Source organism: Drosophila erecta, unplaced genomic scaffold, assembly GCF_003286155.1.
Source record: "Drosophila erecta strain 14021-0224.00,06,07 unplaced genomic scaffold, DereRS2 tig00000152-arrow-arrow-pilon, whole genome shotgun sequence".
NCBI lineage: Eukaryota > Metazoa > Arthropoda > Insecta > Diptera > Drosophilidae > Drosophila > Drosophila erecta.
In genome coordinates, this window is record NW_020825211.1 from 540,362 (window position 1) to 564,693 (window position 24,332).

The 24,332-nt window shown below is 45.4% G+C and overlaps 8 protein-coding genes across 8 annotated transcripts; 5 read left to right on the forward strand and 3 right to left on the reverse strand.

The window, feature by feature from the left end:
- The first annotated feature begins 886 nt into the window (after window positions 1-886).
- On the forward strand, window positions 887-1,731 carry LOC6549749. The gene is made up of 2 exons (XM_001977316.2): window positions 887-961; window positions 1,230-1,731. Exons 1-2 carry the CDS (start codon window positions 938-940, stop codon window positions 1,680-1,682), a joined length of 477 nt encoding a protein of 158 aa, XP_001977352.1. The 5' UTR covers window positions 887-937; the 3' UTR covers window positions 1,683-1,731.
- Window positions 1,732-1,775: 44 nt separating this feature from the next.
- Window positions 1,776-2,634, forward strand: LOC6549748 (zinc finger A20 and AN1 domain-containing stress-associated protein 6). Its single transcript, XM_001977315.3, has one exon. It carries the CDS (start codon window positions 1,967-1,969, stop codon window positions 2,444-2,446), a length of 480 nt encoding a protein of 159 aa, XP_001977351.1. The 5' UTR covers window positions 1,776-1,966; the 3' UTR covers window positions 2,447-2,634.
- Window positions 2,635-3,035: 401 nt separating this feature from the next.
- Window positions 3,036-3,563, forward strand: LOC6549747 (sarcocystatin-A). The gene is made up of 2 exons (XM_001977314.3): window positions 3,036-3,278; window positions 3,338-3,563. Exons 1-2 carry the CDS (start codon window positions 3,109-3,111, stop codon window positions 3,534-3,536), a joined length of 369 nt encoding a protein of 122 aa, XP_001977350.1. The 5' UTR covers window positions 3,036-3,108; the 3' UTR covers window positions 3,537-3,563.
- A 530-nt stretch (window positions 3,564-4,093) lies between these two features.
- Window positions 4,094-9,304, reverse strand: LOC6549746. Its single transcript, XM_001977313.3, has 8 exons — window positions 9,006-9,304; window positions 7,637-7,730; window positions 7,449-7,552; window positions 5,374-5,484; window positions 5,083-5,317; window positions 4,901-5,021; window positions 4,720-4,836; window positions 4,094-4,648 (listed from the first exon to the last, which is right to left on the reverse strand). Exons 1-8 carry the CDS (start codon window positions 9,090-9,092, stop codon window positions 4,354-4,356), a joined length of 1,164 nt encoding a protein of 387 aa, XP_001977349.1. The 5' UTR covers window positions 9,093-9,304; the 3' UTR covers window positions 4,094-4,353.
- Window positions 9,305-11,422: 2,118 nt separating this feature from the next.
- LOC6549745 (polycomb group protein Pc) lies at window positions 11,423-12,734 on the forward strand. The gene has a single exon (XM_001977312.3). It carries the CDS (start codon window positions 11,521-11,523, stop codon window positions 12,619-12,621), a length of 1,101 nt encoding a protein of 366 aa, XP_001977348.1. The 5' UTR covers window positions 11,423-11,520; the 3' UTR covers window positions 12,622-12,734.
- A 431-nt stretch (window positions 12,735-13,165) lies between these two features.
- Window positions 13,166-14,877, forward strand: LOC6549744 (gustatory receptor 8a). The gene is made up of 4 exons (XM_001977311.3): window positions 13,166-14,186; window positions 14,245-14,396; window positions 14,459-14,548; window positions 14,602-14,877. The coding sequence occupies exons 1-4, from the start codon at window positions 13,343-13,345 to the stop codon at window positions 14,674-14,676; spliced, it is 1,161 nt and encodes a 386-aa protein (XP_001977347.1). The 5' UTR covers window positions 13,166-13,342; the 3' UTR covers window positions 14,677-14,877.
- On the reverse strand, window positions 14,844-18,443 carry LOC6549743 (protein GPR107). Its single transcript, XM_001977310.3, has 7 exons — window positions 18,059-18,443; window positions 17,875-17,985; window positions 17,668-17,813; window positions 16,718-17,606; window positions 16,529-16,662; window positions 16,200-16,467; window positions 14,844-15,894 (listed from the first exon to the last, which is right to left on the reverse strand). The coding sequence occupies exons 1-7, from the start codon at window positions 18,167-18,169 to the stop codon at window positions 15,307-15,309; spliced, it is 2,247 nt and encodes a 748-aa protein (XP_001977346.1). The 5' UTR covers window positions 18,170-18,443; the 3' UTR covers window positions 14,844-15,306.
- Window positions 18,444-18,755: 312 nt separating this feature from the next.
- LOC6549822 (glutamate receptor ionotropic, kainate 3) lies at window positions 18,756-24,190 on the reverse strand. The gene is made up of 5 exons (XM_001977309.3): window positions 24,104-24,190; window positions 23,895-24,044; window positions 23,373-23,758; window positions 20,900-21,079; window positions 18,756-20,828 (listed from the first exon to the last, which is right to left on the reverse strand). The coding sequence occupies exons 1-5, from the start codon at window positions 24,168-24,170 to the stop codon at window positions 18,801-18,803; spliced, it is 2,811 nt and encodes a 936-aa protein (XP_001977345.1). The 5' UTR covers window positions 24,171-24,190; the 3' UTR covers window positions 18,756-18,800.
- Between the last annotated feature and the right edge of the window lie 142 nt (window positions 24,191-24,332).

Sequence of the window (24,332 nt, forward strand, 5' to 3'; positions counted from 1 at the left end):
CGATCCGCATCGCTGGCTATGATTCGGCATATATGTATCTGGACCAAATAGTTTCCCCACCATACAGATGGTGGCCATCAGGGGAATGCCAAACTTCATTCACCTCAATGCCAATTACACGGCATGGACATTTTCAAAGCCCCCAAAAGTCCACCCACCGACCGCCAGATACTTATTTTGGCAAAATTCGCATTTGATATTTCTACACCTAAACGCAATCAATTTTATTGCTCTCGTTGCGGTTGCCTGTCGAATCGAATTCAATTTGATTTGCTTTTGAACGCGCCATGTTTTCTGGCTTCCGTGGATGTGGCTGTGGATGTGGCTGTGGATGTGGCTGTGGATGTGGATGCGGATTTGGTCATGGATTCCGATTCCGCGATTCCTTGGGTCCACACCTGAAGTATCCAATCGAGACGAGATGAGATGTGGCAGGCAAAACGAAAAACAACAAATCCAAGAACTTGTTTACAAGCTAATTGCGGGCGTGGAATGTTACGAAAGCGAAAATGTTGCTGCGTTCCATTCACATATGCACAAGATCTGCGGATGATCGTGATCTATATGAGTATGAACCTATGTGCTAACATAAAGCAGATGACGAACGGCAGCTGTGACTGCCAATTTCGATCCAAAACCAAACTCGAATAGGCCAAAATCGCCTTACTTTCTGCTCAGAGAGTTTCCACTTTTCCAAAACAGATGCTATCGCCAGCAGGCAGCATATATGCTCATCTGGACCTACACATTACATGTGCCCAACATTATAATGAAATATTTATATGAAGCTACATTGCCCTTAAAAAGTGGATATACGTTTGAATATAGCTTGAGTTATCATAGGTCAACTGGCATTGCATAGCGAATCGGGCTAATGCAATGCAGCTTTCCTTTTAGAACTTAGTCCAGCTCTGCCAGTGCTCCGAATAAGATCGCCATGGGAATGATGCGGTTACTCATGGTGAGTAAATGAGATTTATGGCCATTCGCAGCTGGTATGTGTCTCTGTGCCGGCAAACAAACCGGTTGCACTTGGACACTAAGGGCACCGCTCAAATAGGTCATGCATCTGCGACGAGATACTCATTGTTGTATGCAAATGCAACGTTACTCAATAGTCGGGAAATATGGAAAACAGAGATAGAGTCACACTGTACAGGGGAAAAAGGACGAAGCCCACCGAAAGTTGGGTTTGATACTATTCAGCATATTGGGTCCTCTACTTGCAGCTGCAGCTGCTGCTGCTGGTGGTGGAACCGACGCCACCTGTTAGTCCGGCTCCCATCCGATCCGCCCACTCGCTGGCCCTTCTGCGAGCACGGGATGAGTGCGGCAAGGGGCTGACACCCGACCAGCGTCACCAGCTGGACAAGATGCAGTTCGAGGATGCTCCGCATGTGCGGCAATACCTCCACTGCTTCTGGTCGCGGCTGCAGCTCTGGCTGGATGAGACCGGATTCCAGGCGCAGCGCATCATCCAAAGCTTCGGGGGCGAGAGACGCCTCAATGTGGAGCAGGCTCTGCCCGTCATCAATGGCTGCAATGCGAAAACGAGCTCCAGAGGATTGGGAGCGCAGGCCGCGGTCGACTGGTGTTTCCGGGCCTTCGTCTGCGTGATGTCCACTCCCGTGGGTGAGTGGTACAAGCGCCACATGTCCGATGTCATCAATGGCAATGCCTAGAAATATCCAAATATCCAAATACACAAATATATCCAATATGAAATTCCAATTTTTGCCGTTTACAATTCCCAAGCAATCGATAAGCATGAACTAAAAGTATGTAAGTGTGTAGGAAATGGTTTGAAACTTTGTTTCGAAAGTCAAAAATCACTGTGGCCGTTCGAAAATCATTTTCGGCTTTGACCAACACTGACATCTAGCAGGTCAGAGCTGCAAAATTCGAAAATATGCTACAATAGAGCCGATTTCGGAGCCTGGCTGCGAGATTCGGTAAACCAGGGAAAATGGGAAGCGCAGGCGTACCGCATACCATCATCTGGTGCGGCAGTGGTGCAGACCTCCAGCCGCCGAGATCCGTCCAGCTGCAAGGGGAGAGCCAGCACCTGAAGCAGCAGGAGCAGGAACAGCACCGCCAGCAGCAGCAGCAGCAGCAGGAGCAGGATCAGGCGCCGGCGGAAGAGCAGGATTCGAAGGCGGTGAACAGCAAGGATGGCGCTCCCAGTCAGGACACGTCCGCCGGTTCCGGCCAGGATCAGGATCGGGATCAGGCCCAGGCCCAGGACTCCGCCAAGAAACGCTGCGACAAGTGCGGCAAGAAGCTCGGCCTCACCGGCGGTTTTCCCTGTCGATGTGGAGGCACCTATTGCGCCGTCCACCGGTACAGTGACCGCCATGAGTGCAATTTCGACTATCGCGAAATGGGCGCCAGCGAAATCCGGCGTGATAATCCCGTCGTCGTCGCCAGCAAACTCCGAAAGCTCTAGGTTAGCCAAAAGGATCTGACCAAACCGAAGCATGGAAACATGGCCAATCTCCTCCTTTCAGTGGCCAAAAGGATGGGAAATCTACGGCTGGCTGAGATTACAATAAACAGCTGTGCCCAGTAATTTGGATCTAGATTTACATTAAGAACAGTTGGCAAAATACACACATATCATCGCATATTAAAACAAACAAAGATCTTGTATTCTTAAGCCGGTAGCGTATTTTCTTCCATCTGCCATTTATGCCACGTTAACTATAATCAGCTTTCTAAGAATCAGTTGTTTCAAGATGTTTCAGATTTGGGGGCGATAGCTTAGAACGAAACGTACTTGGTGGCCTTGGCATTGTAAAATGGGTGCAGTGAGATCGGCGCTCTTATCAACCGGAAATAGGCGGTAAACATAGCCCAGCCGCCTGGAGATTTCACGAAATATATGTAAATACAAGTAATATATGTATGTACTATATCAAATAGAAGATGAGATTAACCTATATTGATGAGATTCTTCTATATATGTAAATACAAGTAATATATGTATGTACTATATCAAATAGAAGATGAGATTAACCTATATTGATGAGATTCTTCTATAAAAGAGGCGGCTGATGCCGGCGGACCCGTCAGTTTTGTTTAGTTCGTCGCAAGCAAAGTCATCCGAAAATGTTTCTCGCCAAGATCCTAATCCTGTGCAGCGCCTGCGTCCTGATCAGTGCCACTCACACTGCATTTGGAGCACCAAGGACTCTCGAGGGCGCGGACCTGGTCAGTGCCCAGGAAACACTTCAGGCATCCTTGACCAAGTTGGCCGCCGGCGACGGACCCCACTATCGGTAGTCCTCATTACGAGCCCCCAATCTCATTTATATATTTATATATCATGTATTTGTAGCATCTCAAAGATCCTCTCGGCATCGAGGCAGGTGGTCTCTGGCTACAGGAATGATTACACCGTGGAGCTGATCGACAACGAAGGCGCTACCAAGGTGTGCAACGTGGACATCTGGTCGCAGTCGTGGCTGCCCAATGGCATCCAGGTGACCTTCAGGTGCCCCAACGAACCAGAAGTGGTCAGGAGCCACGATGCCTAAATAAATGACTAAATAATGATTGAATTCTGAAACTGTTTTTGTGTGTTCATCGGTGCCAAGTCTTACACTCTATAAATCAAGGTATTTCTTCTGGTCAGCAGCGCTGATAACCGGGGGGCCAACTGATACTGATATTTAAATAGGCGCAGGCAGCTCATTAATCTTATCATGGTGATGAACAGTTCACGATCCGCACTCCAATTCAGTTCGATAGATTACAATTTGTGGAAGGTAAGGGGTGTTATGCTAGTTTCATTCGATTTGTAGATGGCACCATTAAGTAAAAACTAGTATTTACTAACTAATATTTTTATAAAAAAAATGTTCATTTATTAAAAACATATTAATGTACATATTTATCTCAGATTCCGTATAACTTACTACATAATTTTCATCAATAAAAAGAGACCTTCGATGACCCAAAGTAATGAGTATGTGTAAATTCAATTTTCAATTCTTTTTTTGCCAAGTGTAGCATAGTAAATTTAGAATGAGCTAAAGAACGGAAAATGAATTTCTTTTGGGTAGTTTGTAAGGTAAAAAAAATATTTAAGCTATTTTTGGTTTACAAATGTTTAAAAATGTTAGTATACTGATAAATTGATATAGCTTGGTTATAATTCGTTAAAATATATGCGCATACATGGTGAAATCAAGAGTAGAGCAGATTGAAATCGCGGCGCGGTAAGAAAAAGGCCCTACTTATAGGGCAATACCTGTATCTGATAGATCATAGATGGATTTCATGTTAGTCATTGGGAATATTTAAGCAAAGACGCGATGGATGATCGAGACTTCCATGGCTGCCCCAACGGATCTACTTGTAGAGGAGCGGCAGGCGGCAGTGTGGCTCCGTCTCGCTGGGATTGTCGGAGTACAGGGAGATGGTCCTGGCACTAAGATCGAAGATGCCCACGGCGATGGTCTTGACCACCTCGTCGCAGCTGTTGTTCTCCCGCCAGACGCAGTAGACTCCGCCGGACACATCGCCCAGCATGTGGCGCACATCCTGCTCGCTCATCGGCGGATTGTAGGCTCCGAAGGTTTTCATCCTGGAGATGCTCGAGCTGATCATCAGATCGTTGGCCTGCTCCTGACGGATGCGATCGAATCTGCAATATACATCCATACACGTGTATACTGCATATGAAATACTTTCATGCAACACTTTTCATGCACTCACTGGTTAACATGGTAGTTGTGCTCGCCCAGCGGCACCTCCTTGATGTTCAAATAGGACTCATTCTTGCGCTCCGGCGACGGAGCCATCTCCACATTGTAGCACATCTGGCGGGGATCCCTGTTGGGCATTGGCAAGCAGCTCGGATTAGTAAAACAAAATGATGGTGCACAGATAAACGTACGCCAGGAAGGTAAAGTTGACGGAGCAGGCATCCGCTGCACCCACTCCCGCATCCTTGAGCACCCGGAACGCATCGTCCACGTTGCTGGTGGCCAACAGAGCTCGGGTGATGAAGTGTCGCGCTGGTGGATAAATGCATTCAATGAAAACCGTCCCTTTTTAAGGGATTCTTTGGGCACGTACGGGTTCTGCCGCTGCGCAAGAGCTCCGCACTGATGGTGTTAATGCTGAAGACCAGTCCGTGGTGATTCTGGCTCATGGTGTATCCGGGCAGGTGTCCGGCGTAGCAGAGGGACATGAAGTGCTCCTCCTTGACGTTGTACTTGCCCTGCGGCTTATCGCTGATGATGTGGGCCACCACGAAGTAGTAGTGGTTCAGGGTCTCCGTGAGCGCATCCTCCGTGTGGCCCAACAGTCGCTATTGAGTTGTACATTTAATAGTCAATTCAGATTGATCAAATCGCATCCACTCACGCAATTCCTCTGGTTGACAATGATGGTGGAGCAGCCGGTGGGTTGGTTTTTGCTACGTGGCTGGTGCTTCAATGCCTGGGGCAGAATCTCGTCCAGGTGCAGTAAAAATAGCTGAAATTGAAGAAAAATGGGATTAGTGCTGAGTGCTATATATATCAAATTAGCGCAACAACATAGGCAGCTGCACTTTTGCCACCAAATTCAGTTCATAACCAGTTTAGCATGCCATTTGAAGAGAAATTAAGAGCTCACTTATAAAAGTATCGCAGATTTGAGATATTAAAATACACCATATACAAATATGTAAAATCAATGATTCAACCAACGTGTTTCTATTATTTTTTCCAACACCGTATATCAGCAACACAATGTGATATAACGGCTCATTAGTTAATTTAAGCCAGAGATCACTTAAAAATAATTATACCCATTATCTATCACTCGATCGTTTTGAACCCCGTTGCTAATAAGGGTAAACTAGTGCGATCGCCAAAGACAATAATGATATGCCTCGTAAAATCGTCAGTTTTAATGCACTCATAATGCGACTAATTTGAATTATAAAATGCCACCGCCACAACCACCACCGCCATCACCGCCACCTGAGCTGGGCGCCATAATGATCAGTCTAAGCAAGACGAGGGCGACGCACCATGACCATAGCCATATGGACACATATTCCATGTAGACTTGGCCAAGGTCGGTGCGATTTTTGCGTGCAATTAATTGGCATCGGAGTCGCGAGCGCAGAAATTATAACACATTATCGAGGCGGCGGTCCATAGCAGCTCTACCCATGTCTTCCGAAACGATCCGATACGATCCCATACGATCCCATACGATACGATCTTCATCGAGCTACTTAGCCATGCAAATGAGCCCGTCTAATGGATGACTTTCACTGACCATTTCCCATTTCCCATCCCAATCCCACGCTGAATTTAGATTTAACGAATCGAGTCCCAATTCACTGAAGCCGTTCAAGGGTTCTCCACCGTCTTTCGCCGGCTTCTCTTGACGGCTTTTTGGTTGTATGTGCGCCTTGACCAATGACAAATTGGCTTACACAAGAGCTGAACATGGCCATTAAAGCCTATGAATGCACTTTTTTTGAGAGAAGTTTTTCTATAAAAAAGTTATTCTACAAAAGTTATAGAAATAGCCTAGTCAAGTAAAAGCTGATAAAGTTAAGCTAATAAATAACAATCTCAGTATTGAGAAAATAGAAAGGCGAGTTGAAGTGAATCTGAAGATCACTCGGGCTTTTAATGTTTATGGAAAGTATAAGAAGAGCTGTAGATTATGATCTATTACCAACCACTTCAGTTGGCCAAGCTGGTCACCTGGCAAAAAGACCGGCTGTCTATCACATATCACATCATTCTCAAGACCCCACAAACGGAACTAGTTCAATGTCTGCGCTCTGCACGGTCACCGTATCGAGTTGTTTTTCGCACAGTAAGGCCTCGGTGGAAGCAACCTGCTAACGGTTACCGAATTCGCACTATTTCCCACTCGTGCAATTGTGCCAGCGAATTAATTAGAAGCGGAATCAAAGGCGAACAAACGCGACTGATTAGATAACACCCGACCGAAGCCATGAATATGGATTAGCGTGCAGCGTAGCCAATTAGCACTGTAATCGGGGGGCAGTGCACTCGCAAATTGCATTTAATGCTGTCATTGGGTGGCTACAATCGCAACTGCAACTGCAAGTGCAACTGCAACTGCCAGCACACGCAACACGCAACTAATGGTTCTCGCATTTGGCTGCTACTTGGCCAAAAAGCCCCTGGAATAGACGCGCCGTACCGTTAGGAACATACCCTATAGAACACCCGAACCCACTCCCACGACATCGGACCTTGCTGTGCGCTTATTATATTATTATTATTGTTCAATTACAATATTTAAGCCACGAGTACGACTATCTGGCAATTATGTGTATTCGTTTTAATGGCAATTTAATTGTATTGCATTGCATTGCATTACATTCTATTCGCTAAAATGCTCGAAAGCTTGTTACTAAAATGCTGATTAGCATTAGTACGGTTGCCGCTAATTAGCTGACTCACCTTATGGAATTCCACCTCCGCACCATCGGCCACGCCCTCCAGTTCGCGAACATACTGCGGGAAGCTGTCCTTCACCGATCCCAGGGTCTCGTTGTAGATCTGCCCTGAAATTGAATGCACACATCTCGATGATCATCACGAACCACGGATGGCACTCCGGCTCCGGAGTCGTCATAGGCGATACTCACTGCCTTTCGGGGACTGGTAGAGCGGCAAGTAGGTCTCGTTGAGGGGCTTCGATAAGATCAGAAAGTTCTTGATCATGGACCCAAATGTGCGGCCCTGCAATTGACAATAGTTATTCGCCTTTTTTAATAAGTATTTTTTAGCGATTAAATGCTTTCCCATTTGGACACGATCTCGAATCGATTTGCCAAATTGCTGGGGTATTTGCCTAATGGAACTGTTGTCTTCCAACCGAAACAGAAACGGAAACGTAATCGATCACGACCGATCGCTGTGTAAACAAAGCCACCTACACCTACTAAAGCACAAAAAATATAAACAATTACACAAATATACAAGGTGTTTGGAGCTCGACTTGGGGTAACCTTTTGGGTGGGTCCCCACTTGGACGCGGATGCGGACGCACGTCCATCAAAAAATAATGTCATTTCCTTGGACCAGGCGAATGAATATAAAAGAGCCCTATTCATAGAAAGGTTCCCTCAACTGTACTCATACTTTTTAAATGTACTCACATTATGTATATGCATTTACATTTAAAAACAAAATTTCACCCATTTCAATGCTATTTATTATTATTATTTATATATAATATTTTGTTGTATATTTTGGAACTTTGTGGGCTTAGCCAAATCTGAGAACACCATTCAGTTAGTTTGTATATGTTCAAAATACATGAAGACATCGACACATAATTGGTTTATTGTTTTGCAAGTGTAGCCAATATTCTTGGCCCGATTGGCAGGAAAAAAAGACAGTTAGACAAAGCCACGAGAATCACGAATCTGCATTTGTAAACAGCGTCTGGGTCCGGGAATTGTCAAACGAATCGAGGTCTCCGGGTGGCCTGCCTATTCAGATAAAGCCCAACTGACTTTAGTTTATTGCGACCGCAATTCAGATAAAAAAGTGGGCTATAAGGCAGAGCCCAGTAGATATACAGATATAATAGATTTTGGCACACTTTGCTCACCAGACCTACATCTTAATCTATTGCAATTGGGTTCAGATAAGGCTGTTCTCAGTGGGCTTTCGTTTGTTAACCGAACTAGTTACCCTTCCAATTATTATTACTAGGTATTTTTCGGTTATTTTGCTTGTGTCTGAATTTGCATCTTCTATAGAAGCCCAAGAATAGGGCTCACTACAAAGCATTCCTTGAAGCCCAATTTCATATTTTAAGGAATGTTTTTACGTACACCTTGTAAGATGGAGCTGCTAATATGGTAATATCTTTTATTTTTAACAAGCACACTTCTAATAATAAACGGAGGCCCATTAACAATTTAGATTGCGTGACACCAGCTGAGTTCTTAAAGGTCGGGCGAGTTTTGGTTGGGGAAGTATGCATACAAAGGTCGGAGGACTTACCATGTCGAAGCCAACTTCGTAGTGGGTGCCCCTGGTGTAGAGGACGGGAACCGCCTGGCGACGTGGCAGGATCTTTCCGGAGGACATCTTGGAGATTGGCGATTTGAAAAGGGTTCAGTGCGAGGTACTGTGAGAACTGCTCGGTTTTTTAGCAGTGAAGAGCTTTTTGCACTCGGCCCAATAAAAAGGTAATCACTAATTGGACGCGTCTGTTAATGATAACAAAATGTAACGAAAAATAATAATGCTTTTTATAAGAACGCCAGCTGATTTGTTCTAGAGCGCTTGAAGGCAGAATTCAAACTGATTTGTTTTGTTTTGACGCCGACGAAGGCAGGCGTCGCAGTCGCCGCGCTGCCGCTGCGGCTGCGGGCGTCGGCAGAGAGCGCTGCAGCGGCGTTATCGATTACCGACGGTTAGTTAACCCACTACTGGCCGAGATACACGTAGTGCGTACGCCTCGAACTCGGGTTAAGTTCGTTAGAGAGGCTGATGCAATTTCGTAGCTATAACTATGACTTCATACTCGGCTTTTTAGCAAGTCTAGAGTTCGGGAATATATACATGTATATTATTTTTGAATCAAGTTTAATGACCCAACTCGGTTATTATCGTTTCAAAGTTCAGCCTCTGATATAAGGCTCAAATATAGTTTTCAAATAACCTTTTCTTCACCTTCAGGTTATGGTATAACATAAAGGAGCACCTGTTGTTATTGAGGGCAAAGCCAGATAGGGTTAAGGGCCGCTTAGAACGTTCAGATTTCATAGACCACATCCTGTTTTATCCAAAAATCTAGATATTAGAACGCTTTCGGCTGGTAAGTCAATTAGTCGTCGGCTAATAGGCTTTGCGGCTTAATGGAACGGTTTTTGCCTCTTTAGTTACCCTCTTTGCGTATACGTATACGTAATATGAGGTCTGGAAATACCCGGCATACCCGATGTTCCCCCCTTTTCAGCCAGCAACTGACCATGAATATTTTCGCTTTTGTTTGCCGACCACATAAACAAGTTTTCGATTGTTTCGCCGTTTTCTTTTCTTTCCATTTATTGCTTTTTAACTGGGTTGGATTTTGCATTCCCCGATTTTCTGCTTAATTTTCACGCCAAATGAAAAGCGTGTGAACCGAGAACTTAATTTATTCATTAGCGAATTATTGATTGGTTTTGGGCTACAGTTCTCAATTTTCAGACTTGGAAGCAGGCAAATTAAATGCGAATAATTTACATTTAAGTTCTCAAAATATATTCAATCCAGATGCCACTTGCATATTAATTGTATTGTTTTTCGTTTTATTTTGTTTGCTACATGAGAGAGATTTTCAAGTGATAATGATACTGAATGATAGCGATGATAATGATACTGAAAATGATGATCGTGATAATGATGTCGCAGAGCAACTTTCTCAGTTTATTTTTTTCCCCCCATTAGCATCACAATTAAATGTTTTTATTAATTTCGTAGCGCGAAACTAAAAATTAGTATTGGCGATATGCGCCGATATTATATAAGTGAGAATATCGATTAGGTATGAATGTCCACGGTAATTTCCCCGATAATTTCGATATCTCGGCTCGAACAGATCAGGTCGCTTTCATTATTCAATTTGTATATTAACTTTCGATCGTTGTTGTTTGGCTGGCGGCTAGAAAAATGTATGCATCGCATTTCAATAAAAATGAAAACAAAAGTTAAAACAAATAAAACAACCGCTAGTTTCGGTGTGAAGGAGAAAGGGCGAGCGGGCCAGAGCGAGAGAGTGGGATAGTGAGATGCCGTCGAACGGTGATTGCAAGAAAATCACATTTTACAGTTGCCCCAAACACCCTACACTCACCTGCGATTTGGGGCATGTCGGAGTTATGACCCCGTTGGTAGCGCTCCATCGAAAAAGCTAGAAAAACTAAATATTACTCATAGATTAACAGATTAATGATCATATTTATCATGTACCATGCTATCCTTGTTTAATATGGCACTATTGTCCAGAGACGTCAGAAACTGATAAAAAATGCGCCAAGTTATTTAATAATTTATTCTCATCTGAAAGAAACGCATGATTCAAAGGGTTACATTCCAAACTGCGTAACAGAATGGAAACTTTGTAATCAAGTTGTTATGTAAATAATATCACTTCAATGCGTTCTTTTTGTTTCCCTTTATCACTTAACTTTATCTAGAACTAAGCAGGTCGCTTTTACTCAAGTTCTTTTAGGAACAACAAACCAATCGAAGAATGAAGATAATATTTACTGGATAACATCTTTAACTATTAAGATTTTATAATAATTTCAAGAAGGTAAGAATAGAAGAAAAAACCCATTATGTATTTACGCAAGATACGCACATAGGGTATTTGAAGGTCGACGCAGGGCAAGGTGGCATCCATTTCACCCGAGGGCTCCGTAGGTCAAGATGCTTGTCGTCGCCAGCATTGGCTGTTGTATATAAATTTTGACAAAAGAAAGACTTCGGTTTAAACCAATTTTGGCAAGGCGGCGGCCATAAGGTGATGACCACTCGACGCGACGACATGGCATGGATTAGCTGCCGTTCCCATCTGCTGGTACCTCTGATCTCAGTGGCGCTAATACCCCTGGTCGCGGGATTTGGCAACGAGTATGTCCACATCAAGGTGCACGTGCCCAAGGAGGAGTCGGCGCCGGAGGAGCCGCCGCACAAGGTGATTCACCATTACCACCACCATCCCCATCCGCATCAGTTACATAGGAGCCGGGGACGAGCCCGTCCTAAGCCCAGTCCCCTGCTTGAGAGCGTAATCCTCTCGGATCTGGACAAACCGCTGCACATGAGCGAGCATGCGGACTATCTGAATCACGCCAAGGAGCTGGCCGACCATCTCACAGAGACGTACGCCAGGAAGGCAGCTCCACCTCCACCACCGCCGCCCAAGAAGAAGGTCAACACCTATACGATCATTGAGGAGCAGCACAGGCCACATGGTTACGACTACGAGGATCACCATGAGCCCAGTGTGGAGACGTATCGAGTGATTGAGTCGCGACCCAAGCAGCAGCACCATCATCATACTCACCACCATCCGTTGGAGGAGGAGGAGGTGGACGAGGATTTTGGATATCACTATCCGAGCGGGGGAAAGCATCATCATCATCATCATCAGACTGGCGCCTATGCGGAACCCGCACCCGTGGAGGAGCACGTCGACCAGGAGCCGGATACGGGCTATAAGTACTCGCCACCTAGTCACGCCTACATCCCGTCCAGCCACGGTCAAGCCCAGCGGAACTCCAAGCAATCTAGGCCACCAGCCTACACCCTCGAAGCTCCACAGGAATCCTCCTTTGGATACGATTACTCGCGACCCTCGGCCGGGAGTAGCACTGACTTCCGGCCATCCGTCCAGGTGCCATCCAGTGACCCGTACGGCGAGGAGGAACCGGCGGACACCTATGGACCACCGGTCACGACCACAAGGCGTCGCCGGCCATCGCAGTCCCTGGTGGATTGGCCCGAGTCCAAGGGATTCAACAGTGCCGCGTCGGAAACATACAGTGGCGTCGATAGCTACAATGTGGGTCATGTGCAGGGCTACGGATCCAGTGGTTACCAGTACAGTGGGCCCTATCTGTAGGTGTACCAGCACCCCGCCTAATCTAAGATCTATTTATTGCATTTTTTTTCGTAGCTTCGTAAGTTGATAGTATCAGTTTTAAGATTTAAGCGATAAATAAAGAAATGTTTGTAAGCACTCAGCGAAATGTTTTTACACTTTTATAGGTAATTGGCAAAAGGCAAACTCCTTTGAAATATCAATGTTTCTTTCAACACAATTCTAGCAGTTCGAAACGCACAAAACCCACTTGGAAATTATCTAGTGATAAAATCGCAAATAGTTTGAGTAATAAAAAAAGAGACTGTCCACTTAATATACAAATTATGATCTTGACTTGGCAAATTAGTTTATTTAACTAATAAATTTAATATTCTAATGGTCCAAGAACATTTTAATGCACTTATTTTAGTTATTGGTTGCAACTTTAGATACCGGTTCATTTAGCATTGGAATTTAAGTACACTACTAAATGCAATTATCCTAAGCCTTGATTCTACCTATAAAATTATAAAACTTATAATGTAGACACAGACAATCTTTACTTTCTGGTGGTTTGTGTTCATTTAAATACGGAAATCAAGGAAGCTACATGGAGTACTGTTCTCAGTGTTTTTCACAAATTCACTTAGGCTAATGGATTTGTCAGTTGTTTGGTGGCCCATTTGAAGGCAGATGATCGGCCGCTGGGATAAGGCCTGTCCCTGTCCATCTAAAGGGTTTCGCCTTCGCGTAGTCAACAATGAGCGGCCGTCTGGGTCGGGTGCTGCAGTTCCACTTGCGGCTCTACCAGGTGCTCGGCTTCCATGGGCTGCCGTTGCCGGGTGATGGGAATCCGGTCAGGACTAGGAGGAGCCTGATGGCGTGGAGCCTATTCCTACTCATCTCGCTGAGTGCCCTGGTACTGACGTGCCTCTTCAGCGGCGATGAGTTCCTCTATCGCGGCGACATGTTCGGCTGTGCCAATGACGCCCTAAAATACGTATTCGCCGAGCTGGCCGTGCTGGCCATATATCTGGAGACGCTGAGCAGTCAGCGGCATTTGGCCAACTTCTGGTGGCTTCACTTCAAGTTGGGCGGCCAAAAAGCGGGCACGCAGTTGAGCCTGCGCAGTGAGTTCCAGCAGTTTCGTCGCTATCTGATATTCCTGTACGCCATGATGTGCGCCGAAGTGGCGATCCACGTGGGATTGTGGCAGGTTCAAGCGTTGACCCACCACATGTTGCTCTTTTGGAGCACCTATGAGCCGCTCGTGTGGCTGACGTACCTGCGAAATCTGCAGTTCGTGCTGCACTTGGAGCTGCTCAGGGAGCAGCTGACCGCCTTGGAACGCGAAATTGGTCTCCTGGCGGAGTACTCGCGATTCGCCAGTGGGACGGGCAGGAGTTTTCCCGGATTCGAGAGTTTCCTGCGACGACGACTGCTGCAAAAGCAGCGCATCTACAGCCACGTGTATGACATGCTGAAATGTTTCCAGGGTGCCTTCAACTTCTCCATCCTCGCCGTCCTGCTGACCATCAACATCCGCATCGCCGTGGACTGCTACTTCATGTACTACACCATCTACAACAATGTGATCAACAATGGTTACTTGGTGATCTGTTATATAAATATACCATGTATATATAGAACCTCATCTTACAGATTACTACTTAATCTTGCCCGCTCTGTTCGAGATTCCCGCCTTCATATACGCCTCGCAGAGCTGCATGGTCGTGGTGCCGAGGATCGCCCACCAGCTGCATAACATAGTCACTGATTCCGGCTGCTGCAGCTGTCCAGATCTCTCCCTGCAGGTGGGCTGCCATGGTATCTTGCTGTCGTATCTCACTTATCCCTATCTAATTTCCCTTGGCAGATTCAGAACTTTTCGCTGCAGCTCCTGCATCAGCCGATACGAATCGATTGCCTCGGCCTAACCATCCTTGATTTCAGTCTTTTAACTCGGGTGCGTGGACTCTCTTCGAGTAATGGTTCCCCATTTAACCACTGTCCTTCCAGATGGCCTGTTCCGTGGGCACCTACATGATCTACACCATTCAGTTTATACCGAAGTTCGGCAATACCTATATGTAGGACATCCTTAAAAGTGGTCAACTTAATGGTGAGGAACATACCACATAGCAAATGCGTTTGAAGTTGCCCTTGAAACGTCTAGAGATTCAACAACTGGCATTTATCTGTCATATTGAGTGGTTTTCAATCTCTACAAGTTTCAGTCACAGCTCAAATCGGATTAGATCTTGGGTTTACATATTAAAGCTTTGTTATATTCATAAAATTATAAGTAATTACATAGGTGTATTTATTTATATATATATGTTTATCTTAAACCAAGGATAGGGCCTGGGTGTCACAAGCGTTTAGTATTCCGTTAAGCGGATTCATTATTTATTTACAAGGGTTCCCTGGCGACTGGACGGGCCCTGGAGGAGGTGGTGGAGGACCAGTTGGTGCCCACCAAACGTTGTGCCGACGTGGCCCTATACAAGTTCACATGCTGAGATTATCCCCTCCATTGCCATCGCATATGTTTTGTTTTTCTTATTCATTTCTCGTAAGATGCGCTGAACATAAAACATATATTATGTATAGGTAAAGTACTAGCTCAGAATATGAGTCCTATTCAAGACTCCGGGGACTGCAGACTACGGACTAATGCAGGGAATATTGGTGATGCAGATTAAGTGGCTTCCGGTTTGGGGCCTAATCGTACTCATGGCTTGATTCCCGCTTTGCAATCAGGTTCTCGCGCTCATCATCGTTGCCCTCGATGATGGTGATTCCGCCCAAACCGCTTCCGTGGTTCCGGTTTAGCTGCTTCACCCGGTGCACCGTCTCTGTGAGCCCCGATTCGGTAAGCACCTCCACCTCGTCGTCGTCCTCGTCTTCGTCCGGCACGGTGAAGTAGGGATGCGAGGATACTGGACGGAATTTGTAGCCAGTCAGCACGAAGAACACGTAGGTCGCCATCTCACGGAACATCTCGTCTAGCCAGGCGTACTGAAACACCACCGTCATCTGCAGCAGGTCGACGATAATCCGCGTGAAGTATATATAACACACGATCATGATGTAAAACTGACGGAACAGCTTCAGTTTGCGCAAATTGATCGCCGCCTTGCCATCTGTCGCAGAGGCCTCATGCAGATGTCGAATGGACCACACGATCGGAAACAGGATGGCGCCGCAGCATAGCAGATCCACGAAGAAGAAGATGTTGTGCCAGGTGCGGAACTCGGCGTCGCTTTGATCAGACTCGTCCGTAATGATCTGGGCTACGTTGGCCAGAACCTGCAGGCGAAAAGAAAATGAATATGAGGTTTATTGTTTACTTTTAGTACTTGTAGTAATTAACAAACAAGACGTTCTTCGAATTTCGCCCTAATCATCAACTTAAACCCTAAAGCTTTAGATTATAGAAATCACGCTATCTACTCTTTTGACACACAAGTCGTAATTCAGCGTGAACGTGACGAAATCAGTCATGAGCGCCTCGCAATAAAACTAACTTTCAATGAAATATTTTGATTGCTGTGACTAATTAGAAATGTTTCATTTACTGTGCGTTTTCGCAATTATAAAAAATAAAGACTTACCTGCAGTGGGATCACGATCATAAAAATCTTCTTGTCCTTGTCAGAGAGAATGTGCTTAATAAAAGTCCAACCAGTGCCAATCAGAACGATGGTGATGAAGAGCACCGCGCCCTTCAGCAGGTGAGCAATGTAGTAAAGGATGGCCCAAGTTTCCACGTGCTCGCCCCGCTTTTCGATGAAGTGATAGTTGATCGAGTGGAACATCAGTGAGAGCGATTTGAGGAAAACCAACACGGCCATCAAGTAATGGATTTTGTACACAGTGTGCCTGCCACAACGAAAATATAATTATTTTTTCCGCCATTCCCAGACAATCCGCTTTAACTCACTTGCTCTTCTTCAAAATGAAAACCCAGAAGAGGCCAGAGAGAAAGAAGAGCAGGCTCATCATGAAGTATAAAGCTGGCAGGGGCATTTCTCCAGCCGACAAGTAGTTTCCATTGTTATTTTCCTCAATGTCCACCTAAAAGGTCAGTCACATTAGATAAGATTGAAGTGGAATTGTTGCTGTGACTCACATTGAAGGACATTATTTTTGAGGTGTGATAATTGGGACAGGCGTGGAAGTAAAGGTTGTACAGGCCCTCATCACTGGGCGTGGCCACAATCATAGAGAAATTAAAGCTGTAGTAGTGGACATTGTCAATGGTCTCCCTGACCAGCGGCATGGTCGAATCCTTGCACAAGTTCTCTTGCGATTGCTTTACGGAGTCGGGTCCATACGAATCTTCTTCGGAATCGACGTCGTGGGGGAAGGGGTTTCCGGGAGCTGAGTCCATATCGGTGTCTCCATTTTTCTTCTCAACTTGAGTATCATCCTGCGACTGAGCAGCTGCTGGGCCATTGACGACCGGTGGTGGGGCTGCGACTTTGGGTTCTTCTACGGGTACTTGGTTTGCTGGGGTTTCCTCCTGTTTGGCGGGGGCTTCATCCTTTTTAGCAGGGGCTTCCTCTTGCTTATGTTCATTCTTAACCGCTTCCTCCTGCTTTTGTTCACTCTTGACGGCTTCCTCCACTTTAGGGGCGGCATTTGGTGGGGGAGGCAGTTCCTGTTTGGTAGAAACATTCTGACTGGCAACCACGTCTAGCTTGGGAACAGTCTCCTCTTTGACAGCCTCAACTTTCTGGGCAGGAGCATCTACCTTGGGTGCACCTTCCTCTTTGGGCAGCTCAATTTTGCCCGCAACCGCAGCAGGCGAGGAGGACTTTAAATCCGCCGGTTCCTGCTCCAAAGGATCCTCCATGGACTCATCTGGACCTTCGGCGGAGAAATCTTGGGCTGCACGGGTCTGCCGAAACAGAACCGAATCGCTGACCTTGGCCATGTGTGGGTTTCGCTTGGTTCTGGACGGGATTTGGTTGTAGATGTGCATGTTGTGCCATTCGGGAGAGCACTTAACACGAACTCTGCAGGAAAAGGAATAACAAATGAGTTGGTTTTACGCAGAAAAATTGAGCGATTACATACTTCAGCTCCTTGAGGTCCAGCACGAAAAAGAGAATAGGTCCGCTGATCTGGGATTTTGGTGATTCCTCCAAAATGCATTTGTTTTGATGCGAGTCCAAGTAGGGGTTCAGCTGGTCAATAGTGGTCTTGTCCAGCGACAGGCCCATCTGCAAGGGAGAAAGCCGGTCAGAGGAGAAAATGGTGGATGCCATAACCGGGATAACCTACCAAATCTGTAGGCTCTTCATTGTCAAAAGTCAGCTTGCTGAGTTGCACATCCAAGTGGCCATTGGTGTAGAATCCAAAGGTGCTGAGTGCGATGTACTGCCGACGGTCGTTCTACGGGTAAATCAGAAATCATGGCAAACTATGAGTCAGTTGCTCCAGGATAGCAATGGTGCCCCAAACTTACCCTCACTTCCAGGTGATGCTTCCGCCCAAGGACCTCCAGTGGGGCCCAAAGAAGCGTCGCTAGTGCCGCCAGCACCACTATTGATTTAACATCCCCGTCGGGAGCCCACATATTTCTGTATTTTCTTCGAGTTTTCCGCTCCTATTCTTCGGCGACGTCTCGTGGCACTTTCGGTCCACAATTCCGGGCGAAACGATCCGGCGCACAGTTCCGCGCTACGTGCGATCCAAAATGCGGCAATCGATTTGCCGCGACCGCCGTCACAGTTCTTTTTATTGACACCTCACCTTGATAAAAACTCCAAAGAAATTTATTTTTCTGCTAGGGCAAAAAAGTTAGGCTATCGGAAACAATCGGTCTTCGATATCAGCATGCATTATTTGTTCGTATCGGGACATATCGATATGAAAATACCACACGAGCTTATTCCCCGCTAAATCTGGCTTTATTACTCATAAAACAACGGGTAACGGTAATTTGATTTTGAAAACACATATCTAACAGTCGAAAATCAAATTACATTAGCCATTTTAGAGCTTTAAAATATCTGATGAATTTAATACTTTATTCGGTTGTGATAATGTTTATTTGAAAAGTGTGCAAACAAGTTTGTCTCATAACAGAAAGAAATTTTAAATTTTGCGCAAATTTTTCGCTTGTTTTAATGTTCAAATTTTAAAATTCTACAGATAGGTGCAGAAAGAAAAAATATTTGCTTGTGTGGTCGACCATGTGGGCCTCCTCACTCCATGTAGCCACTCTGGGAGTCGGAGGTACCGAGGTTCCTCCTTGAGTACAGTCCTTGGCGCGGCTTAAACTTGCCATCGCCCAAGGTGATCCTGGCCGGGAGTTTCTTGCCCCTAAATGTGGCAGCTTCGAAGGAGGGCGGTGGCGACACCTTCGGTGGCTTCTCCTCCGCCTCCGGCACAGGGATGTGCCATGCCTGCTTTGTGGTGCTGGTTGCAGTGGGTGGAGCTGTTAAGGAATTGCCTACGGACCCCGACGACTCATCCACCGGACGCACCTGGGTTATCTCAGGAGCGTTCTGCTTCTTCTTATAGTAGAGCACCTCCATGCCGAGGGTAATCATGGCCAGGATGAGGCCGAAGAGTGTGGCTATGAAGACGCCGCCCAAACTCTCCAGGGTGATGCCCTCCTGGTCCTCCGACAGCGGGCAGTTACGTAGATTCGATTGATTCCAGTACTTTGCCTTCAGCTCCTCAAAGAAACGATCCTTCTGCAGCTCCAGGATGGCGTAGCTGAGCTCGTCGCCCAGATGACTACCCTGCTGGACGGCCACGGCATATGGCTGCTCGGCGAACACCTCTCCCACCTCGGTGAGGTTACAGTTCCGAGTGATCTCGTACTTGATCTCCGCCGAATCGTGGATGAAGGCATAATCGGCATTCTCGTGTGAATCCACATTGGCGAATCCCTCCTTGGCATCCGCCACCGGCTGAGAGCTATTGATGGCCAGCAGTATATGGCCATACTGTTCCTTGATCGGATAGTCCCAAATGCGGAACTTCTTGAAATCCTTGCTCGCGTTCAGGGCCAGCTCCTTCCACATGCGGTACAGTGTGTCCTCGGCGAACTTCATGTTCACGAAGTATTGATGCGTATCGGAGTCCTTCACCACGGTGTAGTTTATCCGGGACTGTCGAGCCAGTTGCTCCAGCGACTGGACCGGCGTCTGCATGCGCTCCACGGTTAGGAAGGCGGCCAGATTGGCCGTGAATGTGGCCAGCATGAGCACGACGAACAGCCAATAGGCGGCCACCAGCATTCGTCCGGAAATGGCCTTGGGTGCTTCTCCTCCGCCCTGTGGCGTGAACGAAGTAAGGGCGAACCAGAAGCTCTCCCGCAGGCTGAACTCTCGGCAGGCATACGGATATGCCTGCCGATTATTTCGCGAGCTGTACGGCGAGTACTTATCCATGAACCAGATCATTAGGGCCGTGCCCACCAAAGCGGCCACTATGCTCAGCCAGACCTCCACACGGAGCACGGTCATGAATTTGAACAGCGACGTGCGGCGCACCGGCTTCCGGATGGCTATGGATATGCCCGTTTGCTCGTAGTACGGCGGCAGAAAGTCGATCACCTCCTCCCGCTCCGAGTACATCTTCAGTGCGGCAACGGCGAAGTCCGTTTCGCCTCGGACCAGATCACCCACCACCCCATCCCACTCGCCCCGCTCGTTCATCTCGCCCATGTGTCCCACTTCCGGTGCCACGATCTCATACTCGAAATTCAGTTTTTCCGACAGCCTGGTGATGAAATCTATGCAGTAGCCCTCCCAAATGGGCGAGCCACTGCGATCCCGCATCAGTTCACCGGTTTGCTCCTCCCGACGCAGATAGCTCCAAGGAGGGCTCTCGGCGGTGCCGATCCGGAAGAATCGGCGCGCCGGACTGATGGTCTCGTTCAACAGCCGCATTCCGCCCACCGACGACCAGACGGCCAGATCCGTCTTCGCCTCGTGCTCGGAACTGTAGTACCCGGCCGATATGTTCACCGCAAAGGTGAGACCCGGCATTGGGCTTTGGGATTGCTCCTGCATCTGTGGCCAAGGCGTGGCGTACGCGAGAAAGTTGCTCCAGTGCACCATGTCTAGCCAGTTGTAGTCGTCCTTCTCCAACGGATCACCCACCTCCGATGATGTGGCGGTGGCATTGCAGTCCTGGTAGATGGCCATCGGATACACTGCATTCACTTGGGCGGCATTTATCAGGCTGCGCAGCACATTCAGCAGCATGGCACGTTGCATCTGGCGGTAGGAAGAAGGTACAAGAGCCAAAATATGATGTGTGATTAGATGTAACAGCGCTGCCCACATACCGTGAATCCAGTTCCGCAGTAAAGATCCGGCATGGGCATCGATCGGCAGATTGCACGAGGACTCAATGTGAACCGGGTGCACAGTTCCGCCTGGCGCCTGTACTTAAACACCCGATCCCGAGTGTCCAAAAACACAAAGTGCCACTCCAACGGTCGCTGAAAGAGTCCAGCCTTTTCAACCTGTCAATTGGAGAAAAAAAACTTTCACATTCCTCACATTTCTTCTTCCTTACAGTATTTTATGACCGAAATTCGAAAAACGGATTTTGGCAAAAATGCAAATATTTTTTATGGGCATTTTAATCATAACTTGGCTAAAAATGATCACAAACATGAAAGAATAACTGTTTTGTGCAGCTAATTACCAATGCTAACGATCCCTATCACTTTTTGACTGATTTTGGGAAATTCATTTTTGGGTCAATTTTTGCATTTTTTTTAAGGGGTAACATCATTAAATTTTGCAAAAAATGTCAAAAAAATAGAAGTCCCATTTTTAAACACAGTTCGATTGGGAATTTAATTACGAGCGCAGCGATGTATGCCATTCCGTATTTAGACAATTATTTTAAAAGTTATGGCGAAAAAACGGATTATTTTATGCCCGAAATTCGAAAAACGGATTTTGGCAAAAATGCAAATATTTTTAATGGGCATTTTAATCATAACTTGGCTAAAAATGATCACAAACATGAAAGAATAACTGTTTTGTGCAGCTAATTACCAATGCTAACGATCCCTATCACTTTTTGACTGATTTTGGGAAATTCATTTTTGGGTCAATTTTTGCATTTTTTTTCATTAAAATTTGCAAAAAATGTCAAAAAAATAGAAGTCCCATTTTTAAACATAGTTCGATTGGGAATTTAATTACGAGCGCAGCGATGTATGCCATTCCGTATTTAGACAATTATTTTAAAAGTTATGGCAAAAAAACGGATTATTTTATGCCCGAAAACCGAAAAACGGATTTTGGCAAAAATGCAAATATTTTTAATGGGCATTTTAATCATAACTTGGCTAAAAATGATCACAAACATGAAAGAATAACTGTTTTGTGCAGCTAATTACCAATGCTAACGATCCCTATCACTTTTTGACTGATTTTGGGAAATTCATTTTTGGGTCAATTTTTGCATTTTTTTTAAGGGGTAACATCATTAAAATTTGCAAAAAATGTCAAAAAAATAGAAGTCCCATTTTAAACATAGTTCGATTGGGAATTTAATTACGAGCGCAGCGATGTATGCCATTCCGTATTTAGACAATTATTTTAAAAGTTATGGCAAAAAAACGGATTATTTTATGCCCGAAAACCGATAAAAACGGATTTTGGCAAAAATGCAAATATTTTTAATGGGCATTTTAATCATAACTTGGCTAAAAATGATCACAAACATGAAAGAATAACTAATTTGTGCAGCTAATTACCAATGCTAACGATCCCTATCACTTTTTGACTGATTTTGGGAAATTCATTTTTGGGTCAATTTTTGCATTTTTTTTAAGGGGTAACATCATTAAAATTTGCAAAAAATGTCAAAAAAATAGAAGTTCCATTTTTAAACATAGTTCGATTGGGAATTTAATTACGAGCGCAGCGATGTATGCCATTCCGTATTTAGACAATTATTTTAAAAGTTATGGCAAAAAAACGGATTATTTTATGCCCGAAAACCGAAAAACGGATTTTGGCAAAAATTCAAATATTTTTAATGGGCATTTTAATCATAACTTGGCTAAAAATGATCACAAACATGAAAGAATAACTGTTTTGTGCAGCTAATTACCAATGCTAACGATCCCTATCACTTTTTGACTGATTTTGGGAAATTCATTTTTGGGTCAATTTTTTTTCATTTTTTTTAAGGGGTAACATCATTAAAATTTGCAAAAAATGTCAAAAAAATAGAAGTCCCATTTTTAAACATAGTTCGATTGGGAATTTAATTACGAGCGCAGCGATGTATGCCATTCCGTATTTAGACAATTATTTTAAAAGTTATGGCAAAAAAACGGATTATTTTATGCCCGAAAACCGAAAAACGGATTTTGGCAAAAATGCAAATATTTTTAATGGGCATTTTAATCATAACTTGGCTAAAAATGATCACAAACATGAAAGAATAACTGTTTTGTGCAGCTAATTACCAATGCTAACGATCCCTATCACTTTTTGACTGATTTTGGGAAATTCATTTTTGGGTCAATTTTTGCATTTTTTTTAAGGGGTAACATCATTAAAATTTGCAAAAAATGTCAAAAAAATAGAATTCCCATTTTTAAACACAGTTCGATTGGGAATTTAATTACGAGCGCAGCGATGTATGCCATTCCGTATTTAGACAATTATTTTAAAAGTTATGGCAAAAAAACGGATTATTTTATGACCGAAATTCGAAAAACGGATTTTGGCAAAAATGCAAATATTTTTAATGGGCAATATTTAATATTTAAAAATGTTCTTGCTCACCTTTTCAAAAATACCGTTCATGGCGGCCGCGCGTGCAAATAGTGCTATATAAGATGGCGCCGGACGCAGCGATCGGATGCGCTCGAGAAAATTCTGGCCAGGAGAAGTCTGACTGGCGTCCAGGATTAGTGTCCGAAAGGGATAGCCGACTAGCATCTGCTGCATGGCTTCGCTGGCATCGCGGGCATTCATGAACACCATGGCCACGTTGTTGGCCCGCTTCTGGCGCATAAAGTCACTGAACATGTTCAGGAACGGTCGCAAGATCCGCTCCAGACGCACATAGCCAATGCCCAGGGAGCGGACAAGGTTGTAGCCCTCCTCCCAGTGGGTGTAGGTGAGGTCGATCACGGCACTAGTGCCGGCAGTGGACATGATTTCGCAAACTGTAGAAGGACAAATGGTTGAGTACATCTGGGGAAACTTATAAGGACTTTAATTATATAATATAATGTTGTGTGCACCCTTATGGGTGATTACTTACCCAAGCTTAATGCCAACGATTTTACCCACATTACTTACACCTTTGCATGTCCAAGCCATCTTCCGCACGGGTCAGAGTCAGGGTGGTATCGGCCACCTTAACATCGAGATGCAGTGCATCCAACTGCTTGAGAACCATCGCTATATCAGTATCGAATTCCGGCCGCTGAACGGGCTCAATCCAAAAGGCTTTTGGGAGTAATTAGAAATTTAGCTACCGAACGAGGCGAATTTCCAAGAACACCCACTTATCTTGAGAACTTCCGAGCCGGCCAAGTGAAGTGCGAGAAGAAGAGCCAGGAGTAGCAGCTCCATGACGAACCGATTGCAGAGAGTTCTCGCCGGGATTTAAGTCCTTACGATGTCACAACTCGGACAACAGCCGTAATTGGTGTCCAATTAGCCCAATTATATGATGGCGTGCGGTGCCCATCATTGTTCAATATGCATATTTCAGCAACTAGAAATGACAGTATG

Bases quoted from the DNA above. Each gene is read 5' to 3' on its own strand.
- LOC6549749 (XM_001977316.2), top strand. From the start codon at position 938: ATGGGAATGATGCGGTTACTCATG. The intron at 962-1,229 runs GTGAGTAAATGA...CTCTACTTGCAG, and splicing joins GAATGATGCGGTTACTCATG to CTGCAGCTGCTGCTGCTGGT.
- LOC6549748 (XM_001977315.3), top strand. From the start codon at position 1,967: ATGGGAAGCGCAGGCGTACCGCATACCATCATCTGGTGCGGCAGTGGT.
- LOC6549747 (XM_001977314.3), top strand. From the start codon at position 3,109: ATGTTTCTCGCCAAGATCCTAATCCTGTGCAGCGCCTGCGTCCTGATC. The intron at 3,279-3,337 runs GTAGTCCTCATT...ATGTATTTGTAG, and splicing joins GGCGACGGACCCCACTATCG to CATCTCAAAGATCCTCTCGG.
- LOC6549746 (XM_001977313.3), bottom strand. From the start codon at position 9,092: ATGTCCTCCGGAAAGATCCTGCCACGTCGCCAGGCGGTTCCCGTCCTC. The intron at 7,731-9,005 runs GTAAGTCCTCCG...TGTCAATTGCAG, and splicing joins ACGAAGTTGGCTTCGACATG to GGCCGCACATTTGGGTCCAT. The intron at 5,022-5,082 runs GTACGTGCCCAA...TTTATCCACCAG, and splicing joins CTTGCGCAGCGGCAGAACCC to CGCGACACTTCATCACCCGA.
- LOC6549745 (XM_001977312.3), top strand. From the start codon at position 11,521: ATGACCACTCGACGCGACGACATGGCATGGATTAGCTGCCGTTCCCAT.
- LOC6549744 (XM_001977311.3), top strand. From the start codon at position 13,343: ATGAGCGGCCGTCTGGGTCGGGTGCTGCAGTTCCACTTGCGGCTCTAC. The intron at 14,397-14,458 runs GTGGGCTGCCAT...TTCCCTTGGCAG, and splicing joins GTCCAGATCTCTCCCTGCAG to ATTCAGAACTTTTCGCTGCA. The intron at 14,549-14,601 runs GTGCGTGGACTC...CTGTCCTTCCAG, and splicing joins ATTTCAGTCTTTTAACTCGG to ATGGCCTGTTCCGTGGGCAC.
- LOC6549743 (XM_001977310.3), bottom strand. From the start codon at position 18,169: ATGTGGGCTCCCGACGGGGATGTTAAATCAATAGTGGTGCTGGCGGCA. The intron at 16,468-16,528 runs GTGAGTTAAAGC...TCGTTGTGGCAG, and splicing joins TTCATTTTGAAGAAGAGCAA to GCACACTGTGTACAAAATCC. The intron at 15,895-16,199 runs GTAAGTCTTTAT...TTTCGCCTGCAG, and splicing joins TGATCGTGATCCCACTGCAG to GTTCTGGCCAACGTAGCCCA.
- LOC6549822 (XM_001977309.3), bottom strand. From the start codon at position 24,170: ATGGAGCTGCTACTCCTGGCTCTTCTTCTCGCACTTCACTTGGCCGGC. The intron at 24,045-24,103 runs GTGGGTGTTCTT...TACTCCCAAAAG, and splicing joins CTCGGAAGTTCTCAAGATAA to CCTTTTGGATTGAGCCCGTT. The intron at 23,759-23,894 runs GTAAGTAATGTG...GTCCTTCTACAG, and splicing joins TGGCTTGGACATGCAAAGGT to TTTGCGAAATCATGTCCACT.